General features: G+C 45.5%; 1 protein-coding gene across 1 annotated transcript in view; it reads right to left on the bottom strand.

Moving 5' to 3' along the window:
* Window positions 1–949: 949 nt before the first annotated feature.
* Window positions 950–12,484, bottom strand: part of LOC145411576 (uncharacterized) — a 47,455-nt gene continuing 35,920 nt past the window's right edge. The window contains exons 2-3 of the mRNA XM_080281585.1: window positions 7,486–7,651; window positions 950–3,563 (exon numbers count right to left, since the gene is read on the bottom strand). Coding sequence (XP_080137711.1) covers window positions 950–3,563; window positions 7,486–7,651 — 2,780 coding nt within the window. The remainder of the gene's footprint in view (window positions 3,564–7,485; window positions 7,652–12,484) is intronic.

Below are 12,484 nucleotides of genomic sequence, written 5' to 3'. Positions count from 1 at the left end.
CCTTGGACCAAATGATGTGGTTCTTACATTTTTCCTATTCCAGTTACACAGAACTTATTTCCTGGCGCCAAATATGAGGTTCTTTTCTGTGGCACTTAAGACAGTAAGACCATGCATCCCAGGCTTTACTTTGGTTACTTATCCATTTATCTCTGGACCAAACGAGGTTCTTACACCATGTCTTTATCTAGTTTATCCCAGTTACTCAAGGTTACTCGAGCATACCAGAACCAGAGGAGCTTTTAACATCTCCTTTTATTTTATTCTCTTCGCTCACTCAAGGCTGTTCTGGCTTTTTAACCCCCCGGCTCTCACTCAAGCCCTTATTTGTGGCATTTATACTCAACTGATTCCCCCGGCCCTCCACCAGACTACTCAAGCCCTTACCCCGGCCCTTACCTATGTTCCTCAGGCCTCCACCACACTCCTTCGCCTCTCCAACCACACATGCGCTCCGGCTGCCTCGTGGACTCGCATTTTCGTCAACTTGGACTTTCTAACACCTCATCCTTAGCGATTTATTCTGCATATTACATTTTACTATTGTCTTGTATATTATCTTTTCCGATATCGACATGGATTGCATAGATAACGTACAAGAGAATATTAAGGTGATATATGCAGAAATTTTACTGGTAAGGAAGTAGTGGTAAGGAACTTCTTAAACCGACGAGAATACGACCCTTGAAGATATTATTCAGCCAGACGCCTCCTCTGCTCTGCCCTCCAGTTATTCAAACTCCGGTGAAGACGGTGCCGGAGTCTGACTGATGGAGAGGGCAGGCGAGGGTGTGTGGGAGGGTGAGGGGGTGAAGGCGGGTGAAGGCGTGAAAGTAGGTGAGGGCGTGAGGATGGGTGAGGGCGTGAGGGCTGGTGAGGGCGCGGGGGCGTGGGGCTACACGGTGGTCTCGTAGTCGACCCGGACCACATCTCCGGACGGGGCGCGGTGTCACCAGGTCTCTTTCTCCAGTGGCAGCAGCAGGTCATGTGTGGCGCTCTTTACTCCGTGGCTGTTGTTCTCCACTACTGCCGTGGCCACTGCATTTACTGCCTGGGTACGGCGTCGATGCAGCACCACAGCAGCCAACAATGCCACCAGAGATCCCAACAAAATAATACCAGCCAACAAATACACCCATGGTAGTGCTGCCAGTATACCACATGCCGCCGCACCCTCGTCTGTCGCAGCAGGACAGTGTGGCTCCCCATCACACCACAGCTCCGGGGGCAGACACGCTTGGATCTCCGGGCAGCGGTGTGGACAGAGGTCCGCCCCTGCCGGTGAGAGTGGTGCTGTCTGTAGCGGCCGCCACACGCTGACCCAGGTGACCAGGTAGCGCTGTGTGTGATTCCCCACCACCTCCACCAGCAGGTCACGAGTCTGTCGCTGTGGCTCCCCAGGGTGACGGCCATGTTGCTGAGGCGGTTGTTGATGGTAGTGGGTCAGGTGATCCTCATTATTTCGTCCATCTTTTGACTCGTCTCTCCATCCACTACTAAACACTGTTGTGAAATCATCGTGAGGCAGGGGACATACGGAGGAAAGTGGCATGATTCCTCCCGCAGCATATACATTTATTCTTGAGGCCACTTGACAGTTAGTTTCTGAGGCAGTGTGGCCAGGCAACTTCAGGAAGAGAAATGACCCGTCAGTGGCGGTAACCAGGCGGGGCAGGCGAGGGCAAGGGTCATTGAATGTGTTTGCACCCACTGTGAAGTTGCCATGGCGACCAGAGAGTGGAAGTGTGGCGTCCTGACAGCCCGCAGCTGAGGATGCCACATCAAATATTGTGTACTCTCCTTCAAAGAAAAAATCTGTGTAATCTTGGGCGGCAGTCATGGTAGGGACGTGGAGCTCAAGCACTATGCGACTAGTGTAGGATATCAGAGAGAAGGGACGGGCGTGGTAGGTGCCGCACAGACAGGCTCGCGTCAGCCACACGCCCTCCCACGGCTGCTCACGAACCCAGATGGCAGGATGGCCGGGCGCCCCACCATGTGAACACTCGTACCGTAGTGATGCCTGGCGGTACTCAGTGATGCAGGATGCACCCATACGTGACCTTATTATGCGCAGTTTCACGCGCTGGTTTGGCAGTGCCTCAAATGTATACACACATCGCAACTTTTTAGCCCCACCTCGCCCAAACAGAAACACATCGCGTGGTGAGGCAAACAAGCCATCTGGTTGCAGCATGAAGGTACGGTCACAGGGGCCACCTCCAGGCGTTTGTGCACCCCACTGCCGCTTGTCCACAAATTCATACCTAGCCAGGAACTCTACATGTGCTGGTGCTGTGCCTGCAGCATACCGCAGTGACAGCATGAGAGCTGGGGACCTGGACACGTAGCTCTCAGATGGGGAACATGGTGCTGCGTGCGGACCTGGTGCGTGCACCCCACTACATACTCTTGGCAGTCGTTCAGGGCGGCAGAATCTGCCTAATAGTGCCTGGCTAGCTGTGGTGTTCTCGGGTGTAGCAACAGTGGGAGACGAGAGGAAGGCATTGGTAGGAATCCCTCTTGAAATTGGGTCTCCATCCATTATTGTGAGAGTATTAGAACAATGTGCAGGTGGCGGCATCTCTGTGTGTATGACGTGTCGGTAATGCAGGAAGTATAACCACACCACCTCGGAGGGGTCAGCCACCAGCCGCCATGTGCAGGTGGTGTTGGGCAGCAAGGAGTGTGCTGGAGCCTGCAGGTACCCGCTGCGTTGTCCCCTACTGCTTACCTGATGATCACACTGGCTTCCTGACCGTACATATGCTGTGCTTTCGCGGTCCACAAACTCCACTTCCACATCCAGTTCAAAGCCAAAGGTGCGACGGCGTGGAGTGTCCTGGAAGGGAAAGTCAAAGGCCGAGGCATGGAAGACAAGGAGGAGGTCAGGGCCGCTGGAAGTGATGCCAGTCAGTGGAGCGCCGCCCTTGCACAGCGTTGCCAGCACGGGAGCTCGAGTGCTGTGCCCGTCATATGCCACCAGGTAGTCGTGCAACACATGACACGCCGATCCCACCCGCATCTGCCGCTCCCGAGACAGGTGAGGTGCGTTTCGGTCTTTGATGTAGATGAGGTGTGGGTTGCGTTGGTACACTCGGATCAGTGCCACCTTTCCGTCTGGTATTCGTGTCTGCTTGATTTGGTAGTAGCAGGTCAGGTTCCTTGGGTACATTCCTGGGAAGTTTGGTGACTGCACTTTGCAGTTCTTTTTATCACAGTTTTCAAAATACCTGTCACAAAAAGAGTTTGTAATGTCTTTGCCACGGTACTTTGGATTGTAAGGAGCACCGTAGCGTAATACTGCTCGTTCCTTGCGTAAGAATCTGTATGAGATGCTGAGCATAACTGTATCTGGTGGCATGAAGGCCGCCGGGTTGTCCTGCGCCTGTGTCTCGAGTCTGTTAAACACTCTAAGCATGAGGGAGACGGCGGAGGTCTCGGAGTAGTACACGTTGTGGCCCCATGACGCACCGCACCAGTAGCCAGAGTTGAGGGGGCGGCTGAGCTCCTCGATCTGCATGTATCCGTCGGGGCAGCCCGCCGTGGTGTGCGACACGAACCTGCCGGCAAGACCAGGGTTAACAGTCAGATCTAATGATAAAAGAGAGGAGATATAGACACTGAGGAATGAAGAGCAAGGACAACTAGACCTATTGGAAACGAATATAATCAGCTAATATGCAGAATGGTCAGAAATTACAACCTGAGTATTGGACGTGAAGATGAAGGAGGGGTGGGGGTGTGGACATGGAGCGTATGTGGCGAACGGACAGTTATAGCATAAAAAATAACATAATGTGCAGAAAATATCACAGATTTAGGAAAGATATGTAGGACAATTATTGCATAATAATAGCATTTACTGACGGGAAAAAGCTGCAGTCTCAAAAATGGAGTAAGGAAGAGAGAGAAACAGAAAAGGGGAGGAAGAATAGAACTGGTAAAGTCACCGACAAAATTAGGGTGAAGGGATATGCTTGTAGATATGAAATTCAGGAAACGTACTCCTTGTAATGAAAGGGTATATGCAAACTTTTCGCCATCAGTCTAGTAAACCTTTTGCGAACAGCCTACTCTTCAAACAGACGCAGACTATTGGAAATGAAATAGTTATAATGGATGACATAAAGCGTAAATCACACACACACACACAATGCAACCAATGTGTATAAGTCTCAGTGAAGTGTCATATAAAGCATACGGAAGAATACTGAGATGTAAGATGAAAAAAGGAAAGGAACACATCGCCGAGGAAGAGGTCTAATGAAGCCTGTGTGTGTGTGTGTGGGTGTGTGTGTGTGTGTGTGTGTGTGTGTGTAAATCTTGGTGCCGTGTGTTCCGGGTAGCGACACATGATTCGCCCGTGTAGCCGCGTTTGTCACACCTGTTTCAATAACCGATTCCAATTTTAGTCCAGCACGCCCAATTGTCCTTTACTTTTAGGACATACGAATCTGGTACGTGGAATGACTATTGGTGTGTGTGTGTGTGTGTGTGTGTGTGTGTGTGTGTGTGTGTGTGTGTGTGTGTGTCTCTCTCTCTCTCTTCGTTTGTCTGTGTGTTTAGGTGAGTATTCAGAAATCGCATTATTTTAATACTGTAATTTTCCTCTTTAATATAATTTTTTTTTCAAATTAACAGGCTTAACTACTTGCAAAAATTATTAAATATGAAGGTATTATTTTCGGGCCGCGCCAATTTAGAAGCTATCAGTTACAGATCCTCGCCAATTTTGAAGTTATTAATTAGAAAGCCTCGCCAATTCTGAAGCTATCAATTACAGATCCTCGCTAATTTTGAAGCTATTAATTAAAGCCTCGCCAATTTTGAAGCTATTAATTACAGAGCCTCGCCAAGTTTGAAGCAATTAATTACAGGACTTCGCCAATTTTGTAGCTATTTATTAGAACCTCGCCTATTTTTCACGCAAGCAAACCCCAAGAAGACCTCCTCAGATCCTGAAACCAACATTCCCCGGTCCAAATATATAGTGCATTCACCTAAACTTGGCGCAGGTATTGGTCCTTTTGCAGAAACGGACAAAACAGTGGCTCTACACCTTCTCCAGTGCACTTCTTCCTGACGAGCACTAAAATTCTTGCGTTAATCTCTGGCCCTAACTCAGCCTTCAAGATGGAGTTATGGAAATTGCACATCTAGTTAACATGACTAGGGTAAACGTATCATATTAATTATTTCTGCAGAATTTGGCTATCATCAGTGATTCACCCTTTGAGGAAACGTAATTCTTGTCATAAAATTTCAGTATCTGTGAATGAAAGTTATCCTGGATCTTTAAATACATTGAAAATAGAAACGCTGAAAAGGGAACGTAGGGAAGGGGAAAGGCTGGAAAGGTGAAACAGACGGGAGGGGAATAGCTGGAGAGGGGAAACGCTGTGATGGGGAAACGATAGAGGCGGGGAGGAAGGAGGGAAAAGGAAACACTGGGTAGGCGAAATTTGGAGAAAAGGGAGCACGCAGTTGGGGAGACGGAAGGGAAAGAGGAACGGAGGAGAGAGGAAGGGAGGGAAAAGGGAAACACTAGGGAAGGGAAACAGAGGGGAGGGAAACGTAGGTATGGGGAAGCGGAGGGAAGAGAAAAAGGAGAACAAGGAAACATTCGGAAAGGGAACAAAGACATGGGTGGAAATGGGCTCTGAGAGAGAGAGAGAGAGAGAGAGAGAGAGAGAGAGAGAGAGAGAGAGAGAGAGAGAGAGAGAGAGAGAATGATAGATCAGGAAGAAGGGGGAGAAAGACAAGAATGGGTGGCAGTTAGTTTATAGGGTAAACATGAGAGAGAGAGAGAGAGAGAGAGAGAGAGAGAACCCAAACAAAAAGCTGACACTATGAAAATCAGTAGAAAATATGGGTGAATTAGTACCAAGCTCCCCTTACGCCCCCTCTTTTCCTCCCCTCCCTCTTCCTCTCCTCTCCCCCCCCTTGCCCCCTCCAGCCCCCGAACCTCTCCACTAATGAACACCCAGCTTTTATTTACCCCGCCACTGTGAAATAAACACTGTGGGGCTGAAATATTTACCCGTGTGTGTTTGTCTGGCCTATTCGTTTTCATTTCATCCCAGTGTTTATTTTAATTTGTTTTTTATTGTGCCTGTTTGTGTTTGCTTTTCTCATGCCTCTGAAGGTTTTTGTTTGTCGCCCACCCTTCCTCTCTCTCTCTCTCTCTCTCTCTCTCTGTTTTCATTTTTTTTACATGTTTTGCAGTCCTAATATCAGCCTTTCATATCTGCGCGACAAACATATTACACAGACAGTAAATTTCTTTGTTATGACGGGTACACAGTGCATATCCACCTGTTACCTATTTGTCTGTCTGTACCTCTTCTGTGTCAGGCAGAGACGCACATTTGCCGACAGATTCTCTTTATAACGATGAATAAAGAGAAACTGAGCCATGAATGATAAAACCCAGTATTGAAACTTTCAGTGTCCCAAGAAGCCTTTTCAGAATCGTACATAAAAGTTTCATAATTGTTAGGGTAAAAAGTGGATCGATATGACTGTCTGGAGCTGTACATACATACATATACCTACCTACATACATACATATACATAATACATACATACATACATACATACTTATAATACACACACACATACATACATATACATACATACAACATAATACATACATATACATAATACATTCATACTTATAATGCATACATATATATACATAATACATACATACATACAGGAGCAGAAAGTGAACAACAGCTTTTGAAAACTAGCAATGAAAACTTCGGAGTCCATCAACTTTTAAAAATATTTAGTTCGAGTTTCAGAAATGTACGAATAAGAACAGGAGCGATTTTCTGTCAGTGCCTCCCTCAGCTTAGGAATATTAGCCAGCAAAGGAAAGTGAGAAGCAGAAGAGGTGAAATACTGGAAGAGCAAAATACCAAGCCTCCCTCAGCTAAGGAATATTAGCCAGCAAAGGATAGTGAGAAGCAGAAGGTGATATATTAGAAGAGTAACATACCAAGTCTCCCTCAGCTTCAAATATTAGCCAGCAAAGGAAAGTGAGAAGCAGAAGAGGAGAAAAACTGGAAGAGCAATATACCAAGCCTCCCTCAGCAAAGGAATATTAGCCAGCAAAGGAAAGTGAGAAGCAGAAAAGGTGAAATAATAAACGATCTCCTGTCCCCAGCCACACAATCACACCTGTATGCACACCTGGTTAATTGGGTGTAATGAAGTAGGGTGATCCAGGTAATGCCGAGGGATTGAGGGTCTTGTTAACGAGTCTAGGATGAAGCTGGACAATTGATGAACAGTGTACTCACGTTATTTATTTTAGAGAATTAATTGGATATCACACAAAGGTACCATCACCGTTGTGTGTGTGTGGAGAGAGAGAGAGAGAGAGAGAGAGAGAGAGAGAGAGAGAGAGAGAGAGAGAGAGAGAGAGAGAATAAAAGATAACAGAGAAAAACACACACTACCCCTATCCCATCTCACCTGCCCAGATTAAACTTGTGGATGCTAATTTGGATCAGGTCGCCATACATGTCCCCCGAGGCGATGAAGGTGAGCTGGCAGAAGTGTGGCAAAGTCCCTCGCTCCGGTTTGGTGATGGTCAGGGTGTAAGTCCAGCCCACGCGCCCATAGTAAGTCCGGTTGCAAGCTGGGAACGAAAAAGAAAAAGGTAAGTGAGAAGAGTTAGAGTTAGAGAGAGAGAGAGAGAGAGAGAGAGAGAGAGAGAGAGAGAGAGAGAGAGAGTGTCTTTGAATAGTCTACATATTTTCAGTATCGTTATAGTTTATCTCAGTAACATACAAAGGGATATTAAGGTATACTGTGCAAAATAAATCGCTAAGGAAGTGGTGTTGCGGGAAAAACCTAGGTCACCTGTAATACGGGCTTAAGGGAGAGGAAGGGGGAGTTAGGGATGGATGAAGGGAGTGCAGAGAAGGGAGGAGTGCCGAGGAAAAAAAAGAGAGAGAGAGGAGTGATGAAAGGGGTGGGGGGAGAGAGAGAGAAGGGTGGATGAGAGGAGTGGATGAGAGGGGTGGATGAGTGGTGGATGAGAGGGATGCAGAGACAGGGGTGGATGAAAGAGGGAAACGAACTGAGGAAGAGAAGTTGAAAGAAAGATGAGAGAGAGAGAGAGAGAGAGAGAGAGAGAGAGAGAGAGAGAGAGAGAGAGAGAGAGAGAGAGAGAGTGACGTGAGGGCTGCTGGATTGTAATGACTGTTTAGCCCAAAAACAAGATTAATCGCACAGGGGAGAGTGAGAGAGGAGAGAGAAATTAAAGAGAGAAGGATTAGAGACAGAGAGAGAGAGAGAGAGAGAGAGGATGTTGAGAACGAATGAGGGATGTAAGCAAATGAAAGGAAGAGTGGAAGGAATGGCTTAAAGAGAGAGGGAGAGAGCGGTAGAGAGTTTGTGAAAGAAAGGAGGGAAATGAAAGAAAGGAGGGAAATGAAAGAGAGGGGGATTAAAGAGAGAGAAGAGGAGGAAGAAAAGAGGGATGGGAATGGAAGATGTGGAGGAGAGGAAAAATACAGAGAATGGGAGACCAATAGGAGGAGAAAGATGAGGGAAAGACGTGTGTGTGTGTGTGTGTGTGTGTGTGTGTGTGTGTGTGTGTGTGTGTGTTTGAGAGAGAGAGAGAGAGAGAGAGAGAGAGAGAGAGAGAGATTTTAGACAGAGGGAATATGAAAGTAGGATGAATGAAAAAATTAAGAATGAGGCTTGAAGAAAAAAAGAATTGTGAAAGAAGAGAGAGAGAGAGAGAGAGAGAGAGAGAGAGAGAGAGAGAGAGAGAGAGGAAGATCTGTAGAATGGGAGATGGAAAGAGAAAAAGAATGATGGGAAATTGAGATGAAAGAGAATGGAATGGAGAAATTGGAAAGGAGAGCGAAAGAGAGAGAGAGATTAAAGAGAGAGTGACGAAGAGAACGAGAGAGAGAACAATGGAAGGCAAAGGATAGAGTGCAATAGAGAGAATGGAGAGGGGGTTAAAGGAAATAGATTTAGAGAGAGAGAGAGAGAGAGAGAGAGAGAGAGAGAGAGAGAGTTGGAGCGGGAAGGAATGTACAGTGTGTGTAGAGGAGAGACGGCGATAAAAAGGGAGAGAATAAAGCGAGGAAGGCGGGGAAAGAGGGAAAGAGGAGAGACAGAGAGAGAAAGGAGAGGACAGGAGCAAGGGCAAGAGGAAGAGGAAAATGCTTTAGAAAGAGGGAGGGGGAAAAAGAGAAGGCTAAGGGAACAGAGTGGGGGAAAAGGAAAATGAGAGAGTGAGAGAGATGAAAGGGAAGAGCAAGAGAAAAGGGAGAGAGAAAAGAATGAGAAAATGGACAGAGGATAACAAGAGGATTAGGGAAAAGAGAGAGAGAGAGAGAGAGAGAGAGAGAGAGAGAGAGAGAGAGAGAGAGAGAGGCGAGGTGAGTGGTCTAGTTTAGGAGGGGACGTAGAGAGATTTAATACAGTCTGTGGGGGAGATATTTCACAAGGGAGAGAGAGAGAGAGAGAGAGAGAGAGAGAGAGAGAGAGAGAGAGAGAGAGAGAGAGAGAGAAATTGGTTTGACATGTACAGCGGTCAATAAAATAAATGATTATTCGTATTCTGACAGAGAGAGAGAGAGAGAGAGAGAGAGAGAGAGAGAGAGCCCCCTAACTCTCTCTCACCTCTCCCAGCCTCCCCCTCAGATGAAAGAAGATATATTAAGTTTTATTTGTACAGAACTGCGCTCCCTTTCATTTTATATTTCATTTTGCTTTTAATATATTTTCGCCTTCTGTATTTATTTATTCATTTATCTTTTTATTACTGTATTTATTTATTCATTTATCTTTTTATTTACTGATATATTTCCTTACTTACCTATTGTTTCAAGTATTAACGTACATATTTTTATTTATATATTTACTAATTTACATATTATCAGAATACACATATGGATTTACATTTCCACAGGATCTATTTAAATGATCAAATCCTTTCCACTGCATAATCGCAAAATAAGTGTCCTGGGTAATAATAAAGGAAACTATGACCTGATGGCGGTGCAGTATTACAGGAGACACAGTTACATAGTACTGTTTGGATTTTAGTGAATTTTTAGTACAGCCAGTGTGGTAATAGGCGATATAAGAAATTTTGGATCTGCCTGTAATTTTTCCCGTATAATGCAGTGGTGATCAAATGGCTCTGTGCTGACTCCTATGACACTCTCAGCTGAATAAAATCGTCTTGTGTTAGGTGGAACAGTGCGAGGTTTGTCCGGTATATGTGAAAATTAATGGCGGAGGTATTAACACCCTTAGTCTCCTTGGATACGCTCTCAGCTGAATAAAATCGACGGTCTTTTGCCGGAAGATAATGGTTGAGCTGTGCCGGCTTTGAGGGGATTACTGGTGACAATATGAACACTTTGAGTCCCCTGGGATTAAACGTGTCTTCGGATTTGCTGAAAAGGGAATTTTACTATTACTGCTGCTGCTGCTGCTGCTACTACTATTGTTATTACTATTATTAAGTGTATCATTATTATTAAGTGTACTGTTATTACTATTATTAAGTGTACTGTTATTATTATTATTATACTAGAACCGTCTCAAGTAAGAGATGATTAAATAGAATATCTGGTAGGAACTAGTGGGAAATCATTATCCATAATCAGGTACTAATTTCTTTCTTTCAGTACGTTTGTGTGTAATTCTTGCCGTCTACAAGCAACTTTATTTCGCACAGACAAGACATCTACTAATGTTCTGTAGTTGTTGCGGTACCGTATGTTAGCGGCGTGGTCTAGATAAGATAATAAATGTAAAGGTTTGTAACTGATGTAAAGTCTGTTGGTCAATGGATGGAGTCGAGTGTGCTTAGATGGTGTGGTCACATGAAGGTGGGAGTGGGTGGGATGATGGAAAGAGTGCATTTGGGTGGCTGGTTTGAGGGTGGGAGGAGGCATGGAAGGCAATGAAGACTGAACAGATGGCAGCAGCAGCAGCAGCGGCACCATCATCATCATCATCAGCAGCAGCAGCAGTAGTTGTAGTAGTAGTGATGGTAGCAATAGATGTAATGGCAGAAGCAGCTGTAGTAGTAGTAGTATTTCTATGTTGTTGCTGTTGTTGTTGTTGGTGGTGGTGGTGATGGTGGTATTGTTTGTGTTGTTGTTGCTGATGTTGTTGCACTTACGGCCTCAAGTTCATCTAAATATGAAACTACTGGACTGCAGGCTGAAGTCATCCCTCGCCTGCAGTCCACTATCTTCCTTAAAATGTACGTTAATGTGTAAATACAGGAAGAGAAGTGTGGAGATTGAGGAAGCAAAGGAACCGATGAGGGGGTGAAAGAGATGACTGAAGTAAGTAAGGAGATACACATGACACTGGCCGCACCTTTATCTATTTTATTTACTTATTTATTTTTAGCTCGGCACTGGAAAGATCGGCTTCATCCCACACGCGTTATAAAGAGTAATTTTGTGTGGAGCCGAGAATTTGTAAGGCTTGAATTACGAGATATTTTGCGGTCCATTTCTCTGCACGCTCTGTTTCTGCTTTCCCTTTCCTGCCTCTGAAACCCACCTCTCCCACGTACTGGTGAAAAAGTGGGTTGCGATGATGATGATGATGATGATGATGATGATGACACGGGTGGCGATATTGATGGTCAGTCATGAATTATTTAGGAGTTAGATTTTTAGCTCTGTCTTAACCTTATCAGTGCGGAAAAATCTGTAAGAAATATAGTAGACTTGACTCAGTTTAGGAGAGGCCCTCTGAAGTGAAGGGATTAAAAATATCCTTCAATATCTTCTTCACAACCAGGGCTAATTTCTGATAAATATAACCCCCTAGGAGTCGTAAAAATGAAGGAGGAAAAGACACAGAACTGAAATGAATAATGAATAACTTATAAAACAAACTGGCCACCATCTGCTAAAGTGGCCAGGTCTGTGATGTTGAAGTCCCTGTGCTGTATATAATGAGAGAGGGTTAGGGTGGCCAGTCCTGGTGACCCATAGTGCAGGAGTTATGAGTGTACCTGAGTAGTTTGGGTGTGCTGCAGTTACTTGCCACACACCACACACACACACACACACACACACACACACACACACACACACACACACACACACACACACACACAAGTACACACACACACACACACACACACACACACACACACACAAACACATACACACACATATATGCATACAAACTCATAATCACTCTCTCTCTCTCTCTCCAGCCACCAATAAATCCACACCCCATTTTTCTAACATTTTTTTCATATTCATACGGAGAAATCTAGTTGTAGCCTCTCTCTCTCTCTCTCTCTCTCTCTCTCTCTCATACACACACACACACACACACACACACACACACACACACACACACACACACACACCGATTTTCTTCCATTTTTCACATCCAAACAGAGGCATCTTGTTCTAGCCCTCCCGCCACTCCTCCCTTCGCCCCCTCCCTGTTTCCTCCCCCT

This window comes from Coenobita brevimanus, chromosome 90 (assembly GCF_032717465.1).
Source record: "Coenobita brevimanus isolate Jiangsu-jjx chromosome 90, ASM3271746v2, whole genome shotgun sequence".
NCBI lineage: Eukaryota > Metazoa > Arthropoda > Malacostraca > Decapoda > Coenobitidae > Coenobita > Coenobita brevimanus.
Note: the sequence above shows the minus strand (reverse complement) of the source record. Positions and strands in the feature narration are given on the sequence as shown.